Genomic DNA, 23,295 nt, shown 5'->3' with positions numbered 1-23,295 from the left:
TACTCCCCTTCTACTGGTGGAGTAATGGTCCGTCCCAAGATGTCGGGCTCTTTCTGGAGGGTGGCAAGCATAAATGGTACATTCCACCTCCTGCATTACCTCCAGCTTTTCGCGTTTCCTATGTTCTATTTCCCCCTACTGAATGAAACGTAATAGGCTGGCCCCAAAGAAGGAGGAGGAGGGGGGCTGAGAGGACCGGTCTGAGCCGGTCTGCGGCGCAGGCGCAGTGCGGATAAACAGGAAGCGGGTCCTAGAGGCAGCGGCAGAGTAAAACCAGGGGCTTCGGGGACACCAGCGGAAAGACTTATTATTGAGAGGGCAGCAGACACCGAGAACGAGAAGAGGAGCCTTGGCCATCGGCTTCCAGTGAACGAGAAGTCGTGGTTTCGCTCTCTTCTCTGCTTAGGTTTTCGGCTTCCCAGCTTAGGCTAAGGCAGCGGCTGACAAAGGGCTCGGTGCCGCCGCCCTTCTCATCCGGGCAATCGGGCCCCTGCGGAGAGGGAGGGGGAAGGGCTGAGGGGGAGGGGAAGGAGCCGGAGGGGCGCGCGCTTGGAGCTTAGGCCCTCTCCAGGGTTCCAGTCCCGTGGCCCAACGGACGGAAGCCGAAGAGGACCCGCAGAGGTGGCGGCGGCCGGTGGCAGGAGGATGGTGCAGAAGGAGAGCCAGGCGGCGCTGGAGGAGCGGGAGAATGAACTCAGTTCTAACTCAGCCGCCTCTGCGGGCGCATCGTTGGAGCCGCCGGCAGCTCCAGCCCCTGGGGAAGACAACTCAGGAACCGGGGCTGGGGGAGCGGCAGTGACCGGGGCTGCAGGAGGGGCTCGGAGGTTCTTGTGTGGCGTGGTGGAAGGTGAGCGTTCCTTCCCGTCACGCCCCGGTATTAATATGTTCTCTCCTCAGGAAGGAAATGGCGGGGGGGTTCAGGGGGCTCTAAAAGGCTGTTACTCCCTTAGGTCCGAAACTTGGTCCTGTTAAAATGAGGGGTGGGGAGGTGAGGCGGTGGACTAATTTTCCCTTCTCACGTCCTTAAACGGCGTCCGATTCCCCTCTGGCTACTAACGTGCCTAACCCCACCCGGTTTGGGCATGGAGCCAGGCCGACTCCCGAGGAGGCGGTGGTAAAGAGCCTGCTGTTAGGCTCCGAGTTATACCGTTTTATACATTGGGATCTTATTCTGTAGAGTTGTCTGTTTTTCAATGGAAAAATATGTATGAAGCCGGGAGCGGTGGCGCACTCCTGTAATCCCAAGACTCGGGAGACCTAGGCAGGTATATCAAGTTGTAGGTCAGCGTCAGCATCCCTGTCTCCATTAAAAAAAAAAAAAAAAAGTGCCCCCGTCCTATCCTTTGGTGGGGGGGAACCCACACAGACGTGCTTGTTGTGCTTCTGAAGTGAAGAGTAGCGAGTTGGCCATTGGTGGTTTTTTTGGGGGGGGGGGCGGCGGAGGGTGGTATCCGAGATTGAACTCGGGCATTCGACCACTGAGCCACATCCCCAGCCCTGTTTTTTGTATTTTATTTAGAAATAGGGTCTCACTGAGTTGCTTAGCGCCTCACTTTCGCTAAGCCTGGCTTTGAACTCGCAATCCTCCTGCCTCAGCCTTCTAAAGCTTATAGTATTTAACAGTTACCTTCCGTTTTAGATTTTTTGCTGGCCAGCAAACTACTTCTCCCTCTCTGAAGATTCATTTGCAGCCTAGAAAATTGTCTGCTTTTCAACTACTGCATTTTGTCTTCCAAGGATAAAGTTTTGACTACAATAACATCTTGGAAGATATGGAATCTGAATTTAGGGACTGAAGATGAGGCTTAAATATGCGAGAATAAAAGGAATGAGTGGACATTTTGGTAGTGAGGGAAAATTACCAAGAGTAATTTTACAGAGTTCCAATCAGTTACTTTAGTGCTCTTTGCTTGAGTGCAACATGTATTTCAATTTTTTAATTATTATGGTCAACCCAGGGTTTTCTAGTTGTGGGTCTTATTGTCTCCTATTACCTAATGGTGCGGATAGGAGTATAAAAATGACTCTGGAAAAAAAAGCTAAAAAGGTTGGTGATGCACACCTATGGGAGGTTGAGGCAGGAGGGTCATTTGAACCCAGGAACTTGGAGACCAGCAACAGTGAGACCCTGAATCCCAAAACAAAATAACAAAGATAAGGAAAAAGCAAAGGAGGGTTATTGTCTTGATTGAGAGCATCAGCTTTTCCAGCGTGTTCACCATATTAATGTATTCTTTTGAAACAGGTGGTGATTATGGTTTTTTAGGTAAAGTTTAATTGCAGGGGAGAACATGCTACTTTACAGCTTAGTAAGTCATGAAACAATTTAGCAAAATTGCCTTGCAGACCATATTCTGTTGGAGTCAGTGTTTATGAAAACATGATTGTTTTGTGTGACTTATGTGTTGATGTATTTATTGGGCTTCTAATCATAATTGGGAGATTTAGAAAAACAATCTGTATATTGTTATCAGTGATCTTGGGGTGGAAGGTGAGGAAGGAGTGATGGGGGAAATCCAAATTTCATACTGGAATGAATCTAAGGAAATTTGCCAATCCTTTATACTTTCAGTAATTAATGAAGAAAACTTGCTATGGTTAAAACTGGTTTGTTTTGCATAGTATGGAAAAAGGAGTCTTTAATTCTTTAGTTCTTCCTTCTCCCAATCTTTTGTATAGTTTATTGGTAACTGAACACCTGAGCCAGCACACATTTATTCCTTCCTTCCTTCCTTCCTTCATTCTTTGTTGGTACCATTCCTAAAATGGAGGAGGATCGGAAACACAGTATAGTTGCTGCCAGGATTCCTTTTTTGTTTTTTGCATTTACTGTGTTAATAGCACTGCCTTCTTTTTTGTGGTGCCAACCAACCAAAACCATAAACCTGACTCTGAAAGAACCAGGTTAGGATTTCTGAAGATTAAAATGTTCATGTTAGACATTTGAAAAAAAAATTTTTTTTTTTTTTTAATTGGAGCATAGCTAAATCCTAATGTGAATGTACTGGGGATTGAACCCAGGAACATTCTACCTCTGAGTCATATCCTCAGGCATGCATCAAACTTTTTTCCTTTTTTAAACGAGTCTCTAAGTTGCTAAGGTGTGTCTTCTACTTAGAATCCTCTGCCATAGCTTCTGGAATAACTGGGATTACAGGTGTAAGCCACAACTTCCAGCCTTAATGCCTGCTCCTTTTTTCTTTTTTTTTTGGTAGTTGTAGATGGTGCTAAGGATTAAACCCAGTGCCTTGCACATGCTAGGCAAGCGCTCTGCCACTGAGCTGTAGCCCCAGCCCTAATGCACGGGGGGGGGGGGGGGGGGGGGGGGGGGGGGGGGGGGGGGGATAATGCTCAGGGTTGTAAGAAAGCTAAGTAAGACTTGTAAAAATTTTACCACATCAAGAATATTTTAGGGGCTGGGGCTGGGGCTCAAGCGGTAGCGCGCTCACCTGGCATGCGTGCGGCCCCGGGTTTGATTCTCAGCACCACATATAAACAAAGATGTTGTGTCCGCTGAAAACTAAAAAATGAATATTAAAAAAAGAATATTTTAAAACCACGTGTAAGAAGTAAATGCTGATTTGTCAAAAATGAAAGTGCTATCCTGGGCATGGTACAGAGGCTGAGGCAGGGGGATCTCAGAATTGAGCCTAGGCAACTTCATAAGGCCCTGTCTCAAAATGAAATGATGCAGCTCATTGGCAGAGAGAGCTGTTGCCTAGCATGTGTGAGTACCCAGTACTGCAAAACAAAAGACAAAATGCTCCAGCTTGGTAACATTGGTAAGTAATGAATTTTACTTTAATTTGCCATTATTCTTTCTTGTGATGCACATTAATCATTCTGCCTAGAGAGGAGGCCATTTTGTGTTCATAATGCTTTTATTGACCTCTTCATGGCATTCTTAAGTGGTTGTCCTTATCTCTTGCTGATGATTAGACTGAAATAGGTGGAAAGTAAAGGTTAGGCAGGCTGTAAGGTTTTGTGTAGTAGAGCTATGATTAGCATACTAGGGAACTCCAAATACCAGTTTTGTTCTTTTACATCAACTTAGGACATTAGTCTGCAAGGCTTGTTTCCTGCAATGGACATTCTGGGGCAATATCAGTCATGTTCTTAAATTTTCTGATGTTGAAATCTTGGCATTGGAAATTAATGATGGTTTGCAAGTTTGCAGTTTAGGCCAATCATTAAGTTGTCAGATTCTTTTCTAATTCTAACCCTGAGTTACCTTACCTCACCCCTGTGGAAGCAGTTTATCCCCCTTCTACATATTAATTATTGTTATTAGCAATTTGGATTTCTTGACTTCTCTTTAATATTGTAAAATTGAGGTACTAGATTTGGACTGAGGGTATTGCTCAGTGGTAAAGGGCCTAGCCTGCTCAAGACCCCAGCACTGAAACAAAAAAAGTTAGTTTTAAGTGTATTTGGTTTTTATTGACAGTAAAAAGAATTTTTAGGTTTAGCTATTTTTAAATAACTACCACGTAAGTAATAAATGTCACTGTATTATAAATTTATCTGAGCAAAAAAGGAATGAAAGTCACCTTTAATGTCACTATACAAAGGTAAACAATTTTTTTTTTTTTTTAAAGAGAGAGTGAGAAAGAATTTTAATATTTATTTTTTAGTTTTTGGCAGACACAACATCTTTTTTGTATGTGGTGCTGAGGATTGAACCCGGGCCGCACGCATGCCAGGCGAGCGCGCTACCGCTTGAGCCACATCCCCCAGCCCCTAAGCAAATCTTAATGTTTTACTAATGCTCTTCAGATTTGGGTGTACTGTACACATTTTTTTACATGTAATTGTATGTTTTGTAATTTGCTGTTCTCAATAAATGTTACCATATTTGAAACTTGAAAATACTTCTGTTTTTACCTTAAATCCAGGATTTTATGGAAGACCTTGGGTTATGGAACAGAGAAAAGAACTCTTTAGAAGGTAATTTTTAACATATGAAGTAAAGAAGTAGAGAGGAGATCTTTAAGCCCTGGACACTTCCTTTTATTTGAAATAAAAATACTGAAACACACTGAATAGCCCTAGTTTCTTAGTTAAAGAAGTACAGTTTCAAGACTTTAACATGTTGACATACTTTGCAATGTTAATTTTTTAAATTTAAAAGCTGTTATCTTAGAATATTATTAGTTTTGTATGAAATGGAGAAAAAAGAAAGGAGGAAAAATTGAGATTTGTTACCTATAAATGTAGCCTACTTAAATATGATTTTCTTTCCCCTTAGGCTCCAGAAATGGGAATTGAATACATACTTGTATGCCCCAAAAGATGACTATAAACATAGGATGTTTTGGAGAGAAATGTATTCAGTGGAGGAAGCTGGTAATCATTTTTTTTCTATTGTATAAATTCAGACTATATGAAGAAAAGAGCTATATTTAAAGTATTTTGTTTCCACTTTAAAGGTGGTTTCCTTTTATATACTAACCATTTACTCTGTGAGCTAATATAGATTGAATATATGATTCCAGGAAAAATTGGGATAAATGATGTTTTGCACTTTTTTGTTTTTTAATGGTACTGGGAATTGAACCCAGGAGTGCTTTACTGTTAATCTATATCCTCTGTCCATTAAAACAGGGTAAGTATTTATTAAGTAGTAGAGGCTGCCCTCAAACCTGAGAACCTCCCACCTCAGCTTTTTGAATTGCTGGGATTAAAGACATGTGTTCTGTACCCAACTATGCAATATTTTTTAAAAAAACCAAAATTTCTACAAAAAATTCATGATGAAAGAAACACTAAAATTTTAAGTAAAGATTATATTACTGATTATTCTTTCTGCTTCAAGCTCTCTCATGGCTTAGTCTTTTTTAAATAATTTTTTTAACTTTTTTTGTTTATGTATTTTTTTATGTGGTACTGAGCATCGAACCCAGTGCCTCACACATGCTAGGCGAGTGCTCTACCACTAAGCCACAATCCCAGCCTTCGTTGCTTAGTTTTGACCACTATTAGTGATCCTGTCTAAATAAAGATCTTATCCTATCCAGTGAAGTGGAAGTCCATAAAAATTGTCCTAGCTATGTGTATTGTTATGTTGAATTAATTATATTAGTTCATAAGTTAGTACTATATCATATAATCTCCCTGTATATCAGACAGGTGGGATTTTTTGTTGTTGTTGTTTTGGTACTGGGAATTGAACCCAGGCTATTTTACCATTGAGCTATATCCCCAATCCTTAAAAAAACACTTTTAAGCTATCAACGTATCTTTTATTTATTTGTTTGTGGTGCTGAGGATTGAACCTAGGGCCTCACACATGCCAAGGAAGTGCTCTACCTCTGAGCCAAAATGCCAGCCCTCCCCAGTTCTTTTTATTTATTATTTTTGAGACCAGGCATTAGGAAGTTCTTGAGGGCCTCACTTAAGTTGTTGAGGTTAGCCTTAAACTTGTGATCCTCTGGTCTTAGCTTCCCAAGTTGCTTTGTGCCACCTTGTCTGACCAAATGGTGCTTTTTGGGGGGTGATTTAGTGAATGGGGAGACATTTTTATGTTTAGAATTAAATAGTATACACATGTAACACACATGTAATTAATAAGATACTAGGTTATAGAGGTGTGCCCAGGCAGAGAGTTTTCTTAAATTATGAAGAAGTAAAACTTACGTATCTCTGTATAGTGTTGTTTACTATCTCTGTATAGTGTTGTTTACTATCTCTGTATAGTGTTGTTTAAATTATGTAATTTAAGTGTGCCTGTAACTTAATTATTTTCTGTTGATGCTGGTAATGAAATTTAATGTGATCAATTATCAAGATATAGTCAGACGGCTACCTTTAGGTATAATTGAACTTCATTCAGAAATATATCCTGGCTGAGTGTGGGGGTGCACACCTGTGGAGGCTGAGGCAGGAGAATCATAAGTTTGAGGCCAGCCTCAGCAACTTAGTGAGACCCTGCCTCAAAATAAATTTTAAAAGGATGGGGAATGTAGCTCAGTGTGGTAAAGCGCCCCTGGGTTCATTCTCCAGCATGCCCCCTCCCAAAAAAATCCTAAAGCATATAATATAGTAAATCACTTAGGAAAATTGCCTATCATATTTTTTTAAATATGTATTTTTTAATTATAGGTGAACACAATATCTTTATTTTTTTATTATTTTTTATTTTTATGTGGTACTGGGAATCGAACCCAGTGCCTCATGCATGCTAGGCGAGCGCTCTACCACTGAGCCACAGCCCCAGCCTGACATATTTTTTAAAGGCTTAAATCTGTAATGAATGTTTTCTTGAAGATAGAGATACACCTTTCAAACACTGTTGAGTATAAATGGTTTATGTTCATTAAGAAACTTGATAATACAAGATTTTTGACAAAAGGCAATGAAAAAATACTTTATTGATTTTAATTTGTTTCCCAAAAAGGATAAAAAGTTATTTGGAAGTGAGAAGGAAGGACCTCATTTTCTTTTGATTCAAATCAAAAAAGTGGGAACTTAACTGGGCACTGCCTATATTACCAGTAGCTTGGGAGACCTGAGGCATTTGGAGCCCAAGTTCCAGTCCAGTCTCAGCAAATTAGGGCAATATAATGAGGGACTATCTAAAAATAAAAAGGTCTGGTGGGGCGTGCTTAATGATAGAGTGCCCTTGGATTCAACTCCAGTACCAAAAAAAAAAAATAAAAAAATAACTGAAACTTGTTTTGTTTTTTTTTTTTTTTTTTTCATATATGACATTAAATCACTTTAGGTTTGGGCCATTTTGTATGGCCTGTTATCACATTGAATATGATAATTTTCAAAATAAACTTTTCTTGTAAATTAGAACAATTGATTTCTTCATTTGGAAAGTGAAGATTCTTATTTGCTTTCTAAAAATGTGGACTCTGTTTTTTAGAGCAACTTATGACTCTCATCTCTGCTGCCCGGGAATATGAGATAGAGTTCATCTATGCTATCTCACCTGGATTGGATATCACTTTTTCTAACCCTAAGGAAGTATCTACATTAAAACGCAAATTGGACCAGGTAATTCCTTACATTTTTTTTTTTTTCCTGGCTTAGTGCTTAAACTAATAAGTTTTCAGAATTGCTTTTATTATGTTAAAAGGAATTCATCTTTGTACTTTGTTTCTGTAAGTCAAAAGAACTTTACTAGAGATACCAATCTCAAATTTTAGTTTGCATAGAGTTAGTTGCCTTATGAGAATGCTGGAGCTAGGGATGACTCAGTGGTAAAGCACTTGCCTAGAATGTGCAAGGCCCTGGGGATTTAGGGATACTTAGAAGTGATTTGTTTGTTTGTTTATTGGCACAAGGGATTGAACCCAGAGGCACTTAACCACTGAGCCACATCCCCAGCCTTTTTTTATATTTTATTTAGAGACAGGGTCTTACTTGGTTGCTTAGGGCCTTGTTAAGTTGCTGAGGCTGGCTTTGAACTTGTGATCCTCCTCCTGAGCCACTGGGATTACAGCCGTGTGCCGCTGTGCCTGGCTAGAAATGATTCTTAAAAGAATTTTGATATGGAGTAGGGGCCACAAACAAGGTAATTAGGGATCATCCTTCACCACGTTTTGGGAAACTGTACATACCTTTGGGTGCTTGTCTGAATTCATGATTGATAGGTATACTTCTGTTTGGAAATGGATAGTTTACCAAAATGAGAAGAAAACCAGACAAGGTAAACACATAAGTTCTTGGTGAACCTGATTTAGGCCTAAATTGTACTTAACATGAAAGCTGTACGTCTTGTTTGATAAAGTGTAGTCCTTCCATTTCCCCGTTTCTGGGTTTAGGGTTCTTTTTGTTGATTGTTTTTGGGAGTGTTTTGGCAGTACCGGGGATTGAGCATAAGAGTATGCCACTTCCGAGCTATAACCCATTTTATTTCACTTTTATTTTGAAATAGGGTCTCACTGTGATACCCAGGTTGGTCTTGAGCTAGTGATTATCCTGTTTTAGCCTCCCAAATAGCTGGGATTATAGGCATGCACCACCATGCCCAGCTTTCCCTTTTTTTTTTTTTTTTTTAAGTGTGTTGATTTTTCTAAATAAGTATAGTGTTTCTTTAGGCAAAGGTTTATATTAGTGACATTAAAATAGCTAATAAAAATTTTAAGATGTAGCTGGGAGTGTTGTTCAGGGGTATGTGTGGTTAGCGTGTATGAGGCCCTATGTTTCCCCAGCACCAAAATAAATAAATAAATAAAATAAAAATTTTAAAGTAGTTAAACATGTTTATGAATAGGCCAAACATGGTGACTCAGCTGAGGCAGGAGGATTGCAAGTTCAAAACCAGCCTCAGCAATTTAGCAAGTCCTGTAGCAACTTAGCAAGACCCTATCTCAAAACAATAAAAAGGGCTGAGAATGTGGCTTGGTGGTTAAGTGCCACTGGGTCAGTCCCTGGTACCCCAACAACTTTTAAGAGGTTATTTCCCTATTTTAACAAATTCTGTTGTGTGCTTTGTGATTCATGTCTAGTTAAATCTATCTGCAAAGGTAATACTTAACATCAATGTGTCTTTTGGGACTAGAACAGATCCTGGATTTTTCGTGTCTTGAGTTTACTTATTGGTGTTTCTATATTTTTTTAATATGAATTTTTTAGTTTTAGGTGGATACAATATCTTTATTTTATTTTTTAATATTTTCGTGGTGCTGAGGATTGAACCCAGTGCCCCACACATGCTAGGCGAGCATTCTACCACTGAGCCACAACCCCAGCCCAGTTTCTGTATTTTTTTTTTTTTTTTTGATTTTTTATAAGCAGCAGCCAAGGAGGTAGAAACTCTGTTGGAACATATTTTTATATTGTATTTAAACCCAAAGGAAAAAACGGGCTCCAAAACTGTCTAGTATTTAACTTAGAATGTCTTCCATTGAAAATGTAAAAAAAAAAAAAAGCTGGGCGCCATGGCACATGATTGTAATCCTAGCAGCTTGGGAGGCTGAGACAGGAGGATCATGAGTTCAAAGTCAGCCTCAGCAATGGCAAGGCACTAAGCAACTCAGTGAGACCCTGTCTCTAAATAAAATATGAAAAAAGGGTGGGGGGCTGGAGTTGTGGCTCAGTGGCAGAGTGCTTGCCTAGCCTGTGTGAGCAGTGGGTTCGATTCTCAGCACCACATATACATAAACAAAATAAAGATCCATTGACAACTAAAAAATATATCTAAAAAATGTCGGAAGCGCTGGGGTTATGGCTCAACAGTAGAGCGCTCGCCTCGCATGTCAAGGCCCTAAGTTTGATCCTCAGCACCACTTAAAAATAAATAAATAAAGTTAAAAAAAGGGGGGCGCTGGGGATGTGTCTCAGTGGTTGAGTGCCCCTGAGCTCAATCCCTGGTACCCACCCACCCCCCAAAAAAATGTAACAACAATAGGTCAGGCTTTGAACAGTTATAAGGAAGATATTTAAGTATACTAAGCTCAATGCAGTGGTGCACACCTGGCTTGTAATCCCAGCAACTAAGGAGGCTTGACACAGGAGAATTGCATGTTCAAGACCAGCCTCAGCAACTTGGCAGGATTCTGTCTCAAAGTAAGGAGGACTGGGGGATATAGCCACATGGTTCCAATCTCTAGTACCAAGGGGAAAAGTATAATCACTGAGAATATACTTTATTTGAAATTCTTTGGTTTTTTTTTTTTAACTCTAAAATGAGCTCTGATAAGCATCTTGATTCCACCCCAGGTTTCTCAGTTTGGATGCAGGTCATTTGCTTTGCTTTTTGATGATATTGACCATAATATGTGTGCAGCAGACAAAGAGGTATTCAGTTCTTTTGCTCATGCACAAGTCTCCATCACAAATGAAATTTATCAGTACCTAGGAGAGCCAGAAACTTTCCTCTTCTGTCCTACAGGTATTGTATATAATATCTTTATATTTAACTAGTTTTGAAATATGGAACTTCCAAAGGACCCTTTGTATAAACCTTATTATACCCTTTCCTTATTGTATAAAAGTAGGAATCCTTTTTCTGGAAAATATTTCTCAAGATCTTAGAGAAAATTAGGAGCTTATAAATGACAATGGACAGGCCAAAAATGTATTTAGTAATGAAAATATATAAACATTACATTGTTGGGATTTAAGGAGAAATAGTATTATTGAAATGAAAACTGGGGAAAAAGCAAATTTACATTGCTTTTAACTTAGTCACTTTTCATTTCCTCCTACTTGTTCTCTTTTTTCTGCCCATGTATATCTGTTCCTTTTTTCACTCCTCCCACTCCCATCTGGGCTCTTATTTACAGTAGTCAGCATAGAAAGCTTAATTTTCTCCTTTTCTTCATTCCCCTCCTCCAGTTTTCTTAAAGTTTTTCCCAGACACTATTTTTGTTCTGGAACAGATAAATTAGTTTTTAGAATACTTAATTTTGTGTATATCTATTGTGAGCCATGAACTGTATTTTAATGGTCTGATACTACATGAATATTCAGATGTTATTTTTAATAAGATACTGGGAGCCAGCAGTTTGGGAAGCTGAGGCAAGAAGATCCCAAGTTCAAGACCTTCCTTAGCAAGGTAGCAAGATACTGTCTCAAAGTAAAACATAAAAAGGGCTAGGGATGTAGCTCAATGCTAAATGCCCCTTGGTTCAATCCCTGGTTAAAAAAAGGGGGGGGGTGGTTAATTCACTAAGTCATAATTTAAAGTATAGTTGAATATTAAGCCATTGTCATAATTCTATATTTGTTTTATTTTATTATCAATTATTCTGTTTGACCTCTGATTGTAAATTTAAAATGTAGGGGATTATGTAGAAAATGATAATATTCTAGTTGTTGTTTTAGTAATCCTATATTTCTAGTGACTATAAGATTGTAAGGATTGATTGGTACTACTGTTGGAGGGAGATTATCAACTTTTATGGATTGGTTCTTAAGTGAATTACCTACTTGAGTTTACGCCCTTTCAGGTATGATATCGAAGCCTTTTATCACTAGGATGAAAAGAATTTAGAATTGGTAGACATTTTTTTCCCATTGTAAAGTCCATGACTGTTGTACCTAATTTTTTCTCTTTACATTCAGAATATTGTGGCACTTTCTGTTATCCAAATGTGTCTCAGTCTCCTTATTTAAGGACTGTGGGTGAAAAGCTTCTACCTGGAATTGAGGTCCTTTGGACAGGTAATTCTTTTACATATGTACATGTATAAATATATTATATACATACACACACAATTCCGTGTTCTTTATTCAATAAATGACCTACCTCCCCATGCACATCAAATTTCCCAAAGTTTCTAGGTCTGTTTTTAAAATCTGGTTTACAGTTCAAATAAAGTCTGTTGAAAAAGAACTTTCTTCAAACTGGCAACTCTTCTTTTGATCTTTGTCCGTATACAAAAAGGTTTTTTTTTTTTTGAGACAGGGTCTCATTGTGTTGCCCAAGTTAGTCTTAAATTTATGAACTCAGATGTTTCTCCTGTTTCTGCCTCCTGAATGACTGATTACAGACATGTAAAAAACACCTTAAAAACCAGGTGTGGTGGTTCATACCTATAATCCTGGCTAGCTATTTGGTAGACTGAGTCAGAAAGATCCTAAGTTCAAGGTCAGCCTGGGCAATTTAGCAAGACCCTGTCTCAAAATAAAAAGGGCTAGGGATATAGCTCAGTGGTACATCTCTTGCCTACCATATGTGAGGCCCTGGGTACAATCCCCAGTACCTCAAAAAAGGAAAAATCTTGAAAGATTTTTGTCATGACTAATTATCTGTTACTGTGAATATTTTAATAAAGGTTTGTGGAACTGGGCTAGAGATAGTGATCATAGCCCTAGAAAACTTCTGTTTTATGAATGAAAGAAATAAATAAGTAAAAAGACATATATATTGCTATATTAGTTTAAAAAGAAAAATTGGGCTTGGGAGTGTTTAGCTCAGTGGTAGAGCACTTGCTTAATAAGCATGAAGCCCTGCATTTGAACCTCAACACTGCAAAAAAAGAAAGAAAAAAATTGTTATAAAGTGTAAATAAAGGAAAGTACAATAAAGAGTTTTATGTATAGCAGTTTTTAAAGAAAATTCTTTTAACAAATGATTATCATTATTTGTAGGTCCCAAAGTTGTTTCTAAAGAAATTCCAGTAGAGTCTATTGAAGAGGTTTCTAAGATTATTAAGAGAGCTCCAGTAATCTGGGATAACATTCATGCTAATGATTATGATCAGAAGAGATTATTTCTGGGCCCATACAAAGGAAGATCTACAGAACTCATCCCACGGTTAAAAGGAGTCCTGACTAATCCAAATTGTGAATTTGAAGCCAACTATGTTGCTATCCACACCCTTGCTACTTGGTACAAATCAAACATGAATGGAGTGAGAAAAGATGTAGTGATGAGTAAGTAGCTTATACTTGATCTTTGACCTTGGAAGGTGGGGTTAAATAGAACCTTTGGCAAATATTTATTCCTTTGTTATTAGTTTTAAGAGGTTTTATTAAGCAGGTGGGCAGTGGGGTATACCTGTAATCCCTGCTACTTGGGAAACTGAGGCAGAAGTTTCACAAATTCTAGGACTGGGCAACATTGGAAGACCCCATCTCAAAAAAGGAAAAGAAAGGTTTTATTAAGAAATGCTCATTTCTATTAATGAGAAGACAGGGTGAGTGACCTTAAGTGACCTTAAGTCACTTAATCTATTGGCCTTAGTTCTTTGTTTTTAAAATGTGACTCAATCTTTTGAAGTCTGAGTACCAGAAAGAGAGTCATTTATATTCCTATTATTCCTAGAATAATTTTCATTTTATTTGTATTTTCAAGCAGTTTTTTTTGCTTTTTTTGTTGAGGGGTGGTACGAGGGATCGAACTCAGGGTCACTTGAACTCAGGACCATATCCCCAGCCCTATTTTGTATTTTATTTTATTTAGAGACAGGGTCTCACTGAGTTGCTTAGCGCCTGGCTTGTTTTGCTGAGGCTGGCTTTGAACTCAGGATCCTTCTGCCTTAGCCTCCTGCCACTGTATCTGGCTCAGGCAGTTTTCTTAAAAGGAGATATTCTAGATAACTAAATATTCTCAGTTACTTCATGTATCATTTACATTCAGCTTAGATTTGTGGAACACATTTACACTTTTGACATTGGCTTACTAATTTTTTATTTATGAAATTCCTAATAGAATTGTAAGAGAATGCTTACTGTTCATTTATATTTTAATGACTATTATGTGGTAGGTACGTCTTTTGGGGCACTGAGGACACAAAGAGTAAAGTCTTGGTCTTTTGAAAAATCAGTCTCTGGGTTGTATAAGGCATATAGGCAGTTGTATTGTAGTGTGTTGCGTTGTAAGTTATCTATAAATGCTGAGAGAACACAGAGAAGGAAGTGATCACTTCTGTTAAACTAGAGTGTCCAGTAAGAAAGAAGAGGATGTGAAGGATAAGTCTAGACAATTTAGTAAGACCATGTCTTGGAAAATAAAAAGGGGGAGCTGAGGTTCTTTGTTTTTAAAATGTGGCTTAGTGGTAGAGCACTTCTCTGGCATGTGTGAGGCACTGGTTTCAGTCCTCAGCATCATGTAAAAATAAATAAAATTATGTCCATCTACAATTAAAAAGGATTGGGGATGTAGCTTAGTGATAGGATGATGCCCTTGGGTTCAATCCTTACAACCATTAGAAGAATGAAGAATGGTGTTAAGAAGTAATTTTACAGTACCAGGGTGGTGCATACCTGTAATCACAGCTATTTGGAAGGCTGAGGCAAGAGAATCGGCAAGTTCAAAGCTAGGCTGGGCAGCTTAGCAAGATCCTGTCTCAGAGTAATAGTAGTAATAAAAATAAATAAATAAACAAAGACTGGAGTTGTAACTTGGTGGTAGAGTGTTTACCTAGCATACTAAAGATCTTTAGCACAGAAAACAATTTCATGAATGTTTAAGCTGGGTTGAAGTACAAGCATAGTTTGTTGGACATTAATGGCTCATGGGCTGGAGGGGAAAGTGCTGGACATTGGAATTTTGAAGTTATCTGAATTTTGGCCCATTTGGGGTATTGAAGTATCATGATACTTGGTTGTATGTTATTGTGGTCTCTCAATTCTGTACTCCTATTTGCAGTTGTTTATTGAATCAGTATTTCCATTTATGTTCAGTCATTGTTGTTCCCCTCTTCCCAATAAAAAATAAATTTAGGAATAAGACCACAATTCCTTCTGTATTTAGGACATTTCTCTGCCTTAAGCGATGAAGCTAAAAGAATAGAGCATGCTAAAGAGCAGTAGACACTAGCTGAACTGGACTATGTGCAGGGAAATACAGAAAACTAAGAATAAGGGATTTTTTAATACCAACCCAAAGAGTTCATTTTTTTCTACCTGGTTCTACTGTTTTTGAGCTCATTGCTTTATCTGTGTTGATGTGAGGGCTTTGTTGATTTTTCTATTCTTCCTTCCTCCCTCCATGTATTTATTAATAATGAAGTTATAAGTTCCTGAAGACTAGGGAATGTTGTTTTTTTATGGAAATCGTGATGCCTTTAACCTTGCATACCAAATAATTGATACTTAATGGATATTTGTGATAAGTTTTTCTAATGATTCTAAAATAACTACTATTTCAATTGGGATTTTACATTTAATAGTGCATTTAGATTACTATTTAGGTGAAATGGTCTTACTTGTGTTTGCATTTTTACATTTACATTTAAGGTTTGTTGTTCTTTGCTTCTGTGGTTGTACTACAACAGCTAGTTGCTTTTTCCAATTTTATTTTTTATTAGAGCTTTATAGTTACACATAATAGTTGGTTTCATATGGACAAAAATTATAAATGCATGGAATTTGATTTCAGCTCACAGTTCTCTCTTTTCCCTTCCCCTTTTGCTCCTCTCCCCTTAGTAGTTGCTTTTTCGCCTCCCCCTTGTCAAAAGGCTTTTGTAATAAATACTACTTTGTGTTGTTGTTTTTCAGCTGACAGTGAAGACAGTACTGTGTCAATCCAGATAAAGTTAGAAAATGAAGGCAGTGATGAAGATATTGAAACTGATGTACTCTATAGTCCTCAGATGGCTCTAAAGCTAGCTTTAACAGAATGGTTGCAAGAGTTCGGTGTACCTCATCAGTATAGCAGTGAGTTTGGTCATTCTTTGTAAGGGGATTGGATCACTGGGTTGAATCACGAGTGAAAAACACTGTTCTTTTCCTTACCTTAGGATTAGTAACAGTAAATGAAATTTAGGGATCTAGACAATATGTGTTTTAAAATCTTATTTTTAGTGTTGATGAAATGCTAATTTGAAATGTTTGCCTTTAAGTATAGATCTTAAAAAGAGAAGATAATAGTTGTTACATGTTTAAGGGTGTTTATTACCTGTTTCTCCCCCACTGTCCTTTCTTCCCTGCCTCCCTGGTAGTTTAGAGAAATTTCACTTTTCTTGGGGTTTTTCAAAGTGTTTGGAACTCAAATTAAGATTCTAGTTAATCTCTTTTTTCTTTTTTTTTGTAGGTAGGCAAGTTGCACACAGTGGAGCTAAAGCAAGTGTAGTTGATGGGGCTCCCTTAGTTGCAGCTCCCTCTTTAAATGCCACAACAGTAGTTACAACAGTTTATCAGGAGCCCATTATGAGTCAGGGAGCAGCTCTGGGTGGTGAACCTACACCTCTGACCAAGGAAGAAGAAAAGAAACAGCTAGATGAGGAACCCATGGACATGGTAGTAGAGAAACAAGAAGAAACAGATCACAAGAATGACAATCAAATACTAACTGAAATTGTTGAAGCTAAAATGGCAGAGGAATTGAAACCAATGGACACTGATAAAGAAAGCATAGCTGAATCAAAATCCCCAGAGATGTCTATGCAAGAAGACTGCATTAGTGATATTGCTCCTATGCAGACTGATGAACAGACAAACAAGGAGCAGTTTGTGCCAGGTCCAAATGAAAAGCCTTTGTACACTGCAGAACCAGTGACTCTAGAAGATTTACAGTTACTTGCTGATCTGTTCTACCTACCTTATGAGCATGGACCCAAAGGAGCACAAATGTTACGGGAATTCCAGTGGCTTCGAGCAAATAGCAGTGTAGTTAGTGTCAATTGCAAAGGCAAAGACTCTGAAAAAGTAAGCATACATAATTTAGCTGCTTTTCTAGCCAATCTGGTTCCTGTGCTGTTAACATGGGGGAGGTTCAGTTTCTTAAATGAGTATATTGGTAACTTTCAAAAAATAAATAAATAAAATATGTGGGGAGGTTTGTTGTTGTTTTTAAGCATCTGTTTTTGAGCTGGACGCTGTGGTACATGCCTGTAGTCCCAGTAGCTCGGGAGGCTGAGGAAGGAGGATCGAAAGTTCAAAGCCAGCCTCAGCAACTTAGTGAGGCCCTAAGCAACTTAGTGAAACCCTGTCTCTAAAATAAAAAATAAAAAGGACTGGGTATGTGACTTAGTGGTTTAAACACCCCTCTGTTAAATCCCTGGTACCAAAAAAAGAAAAGAAAAAAGTTTTTGACAGGGACTCTGCTGAATCTGAAATGTTGTTTCATAGTTTGACGTTTTAGTTAGGAATGAAAGAATGTCAGTGATGATTTCTTTAGGCATATTTGTCAGTTTGGAGAGACCGACTATTTAATTGTTTATCTAGAGTTTAAGCCAGAGATTCTTTAATGTTTAGAATAAACTCCAGGTACCTGACAACATAAATAATTTAGTTTGTGTCAGTCTTAGGTTACTTTTGTTAAGCTTACAATTTTTTTGAGTATTTTTGTTCATCTTCTATAGATTGAAGAATGGAGGTCTCGAGCGGCCAAGTTTGAAGAGATGTGTGGACTAGTGATGGGAATGTTCACTCGGCTTTCCAATTGTGCCAACAGGACAATCCTTTATGACATGTACTCCTATGTTTGGGATATCAAGAGTATAATGTCTATGGTGAAGTCTTTTGTACAGTGGTTAGGTAGGTGCACCAGGAATAATATCTTCTCCTAAAATATATTGTCCCTTAAAATATATACATATATATAAAAAATTATCCCACAGGGAGAAAAACATTTTAGGGAATTGGTGAATTTCCAAATCTTGTTTAATTCTTTATCTAGTTTTCTTTCAAAGGTAGGCATTTGTTGAAGAAATGTCTCATTATATATCAAGCACACTAATTTTTCTCCCTTGGGCTAATTCAACATAAATGTATTGAAAATATGTTAGAAAGTACTGACTTTAACTTGCTCTGACTGAATGCTTCCTGGATGGGACCCCATATACTACTACTGTCTGATTTGGAGATGAGACACTATGAAATGTGACTCTATAAGCTTTCTGCTGCTTGCTGTGTCTTCTGTAACATTAATGCTCTGTCTAATAGAACAATTGCTGAAATGACCCGAGGGGCTTGGCAAGAGGAAGCCATCCTCCCAGCCCTGTGCGCATGCGAGCTTTAGTGGTAGGCTATTCTGGTGCTACTCGGTATTATTTCACATGGCTTTTTCTTTATCCTTCTACCAAGTAATTGGTTTTAGCAGGGGATAGAAATTATAGTCCCCTAAAAACTCTACGTCATTCACTGGATTTTCATATGTCTCCATTGAAAACAGTGATGTTTGTTCTGGAAATTCTCAAAACTTGGTAAAAAGCACCAGCATGGCCAAGTTTCTACAGGGACCTCATTTCATTTCCAGGTTTCAGCCAGCTATAAGGAATATGTAATGAACTTACATATGGCACACAGCAGACAGCAAAGCTGACTGACATGTCATAGTTTTCATAGTAGTCACAAATACTATGATGGGTATCATGGTCTTAGTTATGAAATAGATGGTCTGACACTGTGAGCTTAGATTAACAGGTAGTAGTGTGAGATGTCTCATTTTCTGCCCATAAACCTTTGGGCTGTTAAATATTAAAAAGTAAAAAAGTTTTCCTGTTATATAATGGACTGTTAAAAATTAAGTCTTTCTCTTGGGGCTGGGATTATGGCTTAGTGGTGGAGTGCTTGCCTAACACATGTGAGGCATTGGGTTCAATCCTCAACCCCACATAAGAAAAATAAATAAATAAATAAAAGTATTATGTCCATTTACAACTAAAAAAAATACTTTTAAAAAATCGGAGTTTCTAAAAGTTTATTTAACAATATAGAACTTCCTTTGGGTTGTTGAATATAAATTAGTGCAATAAGTAGGAAAAAATTTTTTAAATCTCTTGTTATAAGACTCTAGGATACCTATTGTAGGTAGGAGATGTATACCCTTAGGCTCAGGAAAATCCTCTGTATTAGTTGTTCAATGGCAGCATTTGCCTTCTAGGCTTCTAGCCAGGGAGTTACAATTAATCCTTATAGGAATTTAAATCTAAAAATTTCCAAGGCACTTAGGAATTTTGAACCTTAAGTGTAGACTATTGAGCTTAAAGAATATATGATTTTTAATGTTTTTCATTTAATTCAAGAATTATTAAAAATTTAATTCTTGAGTATGTACAGTACCATTTAGTTTTCTTCTCGGGCTTTATCTCTGTGTTATGCAATTATTAGGATAACTTTCCCAGTTTATAGAGAGTGGTGTACAGTCTCAAGGTCAGAGCCTCTTAAAAGTTTTCAGTAACCATCTTGGTATTAACATAGCTCTAAAAAAGCTCACAACAGGGAGAGTATCTTTATGGTTCTATAGTAACTTCAGGGGATTAATGATTAGAACCCTTTGTTTTCTTGCTCTCCAGTCCAGCTGGCATTCAGTCCTTTAAAGAATGTGGCTATGCAGTACTTTTGATTACTAACGACTTCTATTATCTTCTTCCCCATTGTGTACAGATGGGAGAATCCTCAGCACAAGTGTCTACTACTATTGGATGGACAGCGGCAGATGTTCACAGCGCGTCATGATTAATTAGTTTAAATTGAAAGGTTCTATCTGTGAGGTAGTTCAGGTAGATTTAAGGGCATTAGGCATGAACTGAAGTCACGTTTGCGCAGCGACTGAGGCATTAACCATGTTTTCATTTACACAGCTCTTCGTACATGCAGCTTTTTTATTGTAAGAGTTGGAAGTGCTAGTTATGTTGTAGTCTCAAAGTTGGGGTAGGGGAAATTGGCTGAATTTAAAGTTTGAGAAGTATAGTTTTTTCCTTGCAGTGTAAATCACACTGAGTTACTGAATAGGGCAAGTTCTCTATAGTCTAAATTTTAGCCCTATTTCATATCTATTTTACAAATATTCTGTGTTTTTTTTTAAAGACCCCTACCCTTAAAACATGACAAACTCAGATATAATCTCTTAATGGGCTGAATTGTCAACTAAAAATTTGGTTTGCTTTGGGACTGTCTGACTAGCACACTGTATCTTGTACTGATGAGACTGTTAACTTGAACAGGAGGTAGAATGCTGTCTTCCAATGGAAAAGAACTATATTGCGCTGCTTATTTTGTCAGAAGACTAGGCAGATGATTTTGATTTGGCTTCCAAACATTTGCCTTTATTATCTTTTAAATGAAGTTGATTAAGTGGTGGCCTTAAACAACTGATTTCTGGACCTCAAAGCCTGCCATTTCATTCATGTGTTCAGAGAATTATAAAGATGATAATGGCTGACCAGAGGAACCAGAAAGTGTCATTTTTAAGAAAAGAATGTTTTTAACACTGGACAAATTAGGAGCTTTAATTGGCTCTCATTTTTCAATACCTGCCTGACTAGTATTATAACTAGCCATGTCTAAATTTAGATGATCCTTGTCCAAAAAGTTTTTTTTCATTATGTTTTATTTTGTCAACTTAACAATTTCTTTTATTTATTCTGCTAACCTTAGTTTTCTGACAAGATTACCCTCCCCCCCCTTCCCTTTCCTGTACCCTTCCTCAAAATGTAAAATGTGACTTCAGACAGGTTTAATTCCTTCATGGGCTGTGATAATAAAATAATCTGTCATTTCAGTTTACGGTTACTTTAATGTCAGATGGCTTGATTTATATAACTATCAAAATAGTTTCAAACTTGACCCAAACTTGGGACTTAATTTTCCTTCTAGTACTAAAGCATCAGATAGAACTGGCAACACTTTTTTATTAACCAGAGAAAGGAACATCAATAAAGGTATTGAAATTCCATTAAAAATTGTTAATAATTATTATCACAGCCTTGCCCTGAAACCCTGGAATATTATTGTTAGAGAGCTATTTCCACAGTGTTTGTTAGTTTGTTGGACATTTGAGACCCCAGGAAAATCCCCTTTCTCGTAACGTTCTCCGCTTGGATCTGATCTCAACAGGGTGTCGTAGTCATTCTTCAGCACAGTTCTTAATTGGAGACCAAGAACCCTGGGCCTTTAGAGGTGGTCTAGCAGGAGAGTTCCAGGTATCAATATGAATTCACAACTGAATTGACATTTTCTTTGTTTTATGAGAAACCTTATGTTGCGCATCAGAAGGCTGGAAGGATTGGTCTGCCGAAGGCTTTCTAGTCCCAAATTCAATTTAGTTACATAGCTGGATTTTAAATCAAATTTTCCTCCTCTTTCACAGTAATTTCTGAAGGAGATGCTGCCAATCCCCCCCGCGCCTGCGAAGCGCAGCGGCTCTAGGTATACACTTCACATTGTTTCTTTGCAGGTCGCACAGCATTTTAATCTGCGCCCGCAATGCACAATGCGCGCATGCTTGTCTGCCAGTGAAAACTCCATGAGCAAAAAAAGATAATTATGCATGTGTAAAAGGTGAAAGGGCTTTTGGATAATTTTCCAGTTAGTTTATAAATATAATGTGTTTGAAAGAATAGTCTGTTAGTGAAAATTTGAACAAAATAGGAACATTTTTTTGCTGTTGGAATTTGTTCATGGACTTTTCAGGTGCTCTACTTTTCTCCCCCCAACAGGTGCTCTGCTGCGCACAGCAAACTGAAGCGCATTGCTTTGGGGATAAAGCGTCTCCTGGACAGATAACCCTCTTCAGACCAAACCTCTCCTCCTGACATTCTGTTCTGCCATCTTTTAATAGGAAGATGGTCTATTTAAGATTGGTTTTAAAAAAAAAAAAAAAAAACATAGTTGTTGTAATTAGAATAGTTTTTTGTTGTTGTTTTTTATTGTAAATTTAAATTCCCATTATTATGCCACTAAAAGCTGTATAACTCAGTTTGGGTAATTTCTGTGCAGAAGCACTCCCCTACCCCAGCAAAGAGGTGTTTATATTAGTAAAGCATAGTACACCCCTCTTCTTTAGGTCTGCCTGCAGTAGCCAGTTAATGTTAAGTTGGTAATCTGCAGTGCACACTCATTTAAAGAAATGGATATCTTCCCAACGCTAATCCATCTCCTTTTTTTTCCTTCCACAGCGTTTGCTGCCAATTGATGGGGCAAATGATCTATTTTTCCAACCACCCCCACTGACTCCTACCTCCAAAGTTTATACTATCAGACCATATTTTCCTAAAGATGAGGTAATTGTCTGCCTATCAACTTGATGAATGGTGGTTATATGCTCACAACTTTCCTAGTTAAGAAAAAAAAAATCTCTTCTGTCTTAAAATAAGTACTTTGTATTTTGTGGTGCTAGGGATCAAACCCAGAGCTTTGTTCAGGCACTATACCACTGAGCCATACCCCTGACCCTTAAAGTACAAACTTTACTGGGGAAGTTAAATAAAATAATGAACACCTGAGGAGGAAAGCTAAGAGAAATTTGAAGCAAAACCTAAGGAGTAAAGTTAAGGACTCCTGTCTTCCTGTGCTCAGTCCTTTAATTCCTCTTGTAAAAAAGTCAAATGAAATGTATTAAAAGTTGGAATGACAAAACAGGTAACGTCAGAATTACTAAACATTTAATATCTGTTTTTTTTTAGGGGGGTAGGTAGTGGGGATTGAACCCAGGGGCCACTTAGCTATGTCCCCACCCCTTTTTTCTTTTTTTTGAGACAAGAGCTTGCTAAGTTGGTCAGGGTCTCACCAAGCTGAAATTGGCCTCAAATTTGTGATCCTCTTGCCTCAGTCTCCTGAGTTGCTGGTACTGTAGTCATGTGCCAGCGCTGCAGCTGTGTCTAAATGACTGTTAATCCTTGACTGAATATTAAGTTGTTAAGTAATTTTCTATTGTACCTGTAGGTGGTTGACAACCATCTATGGGAAAAAGCAAGCCTGCTTAAAGATAGCAATATTAAAACAGTAACATTTCATTGCTTAAAAATAAGAACTGTTCTTATGTTTTAGAAAGTTGAGAGACACAAACTCAAAATATGGTGGTTTTTTTTTGTTTGTTTTTGTTTTAATATTGGGGATTTTTATTTTTTCTTTTGAGACAGAGTCTTGTTTAGTTGCTAAGACTGGCCTGGAACTTGGGGTCCTCCTGCCTCATTCCTCCAAGTTGCTTGCATTTTGCTGGCTTTAAAT

At 38.0% G+C, this 23,295-nt stretch overlaps 1 protein-coding gene across 2 annotated transcripts in view; it reads left to right on the top strand.

Moving 5' to 3' along the window:
• Positions 1-556: 556 nt before the first annotated feature.
• The window catches only part of Oga (O-GlcNAcase), a 28,330-nt gene continuing 5,591 nt past the window's right edge, over positions 557-23,295 (top strand). The window contains exons 1-12 of one of the 2 annotated variants that reach the window (XM_076835218.1): positions 557-847; positions 4,896-4,947; positions 5,249-5,346; positions 7,871-8,001; positions 10,672-10,843; positions 12,019-12,117; positions 13,048-13,332; positions 15,901-16,059; positions 16,436-17,049; positions 17,706-17,880; positions 21,184-21,269; positions 22,245-22,349. In XM_076835218.1, coding sequence (XP_076691333.1) covers positions 646-847; positions 4,896-4,947; positions 5,249-5,346; positions 7,871-8,001; positions 10,672-10,843; positions 12,019-12,117; positions 13,048-13,332; positions 15,901-16,059; positions 16,436-17,049; positions 17,706-17,880; positions 21,184-21,269; positions 22,245-22,349 — 2,178 coding nt within the window. In that variant the 5' untranslated portion in view covers positions 557-645. Of the gene's footprint in view, positions 848-3,442; positions 3,783-4,895; positions 4,948-5,248; positions 5,347-7,870; positions 8,002-10,671; positions 10,844-12,018; positions 12,118-13,047; positions 13,333-15,900; positions 16,060-16,435; positions 17,050-17,705; positions 17,881-21,183; positions 21,270-22,244; positions 22,350-23,295 lie in introns of those variants that run through there. The other variant, XM_076835219.1, reaches the window with a different exon arrangement.

Source organism: Callospermophilus lateralis, chromosome 15 (assembly GCF_048772815.1).
Source record: "Callospermophilus lateralis isolate mCalLat2 chromosome 15, mCalLat2.hap1, whole genome shotgun sequence".
NCBI lineage: Eukaryota > Metazoa > Chordata > Mammalia > Rodentia > Sciuridae > Callospermophilus > Callospermophilus lateralis.
Note: the sequence above shows the minus strand (reverse complement) of the source record. Positions and strands in the feature narration are given on the sequence as shown.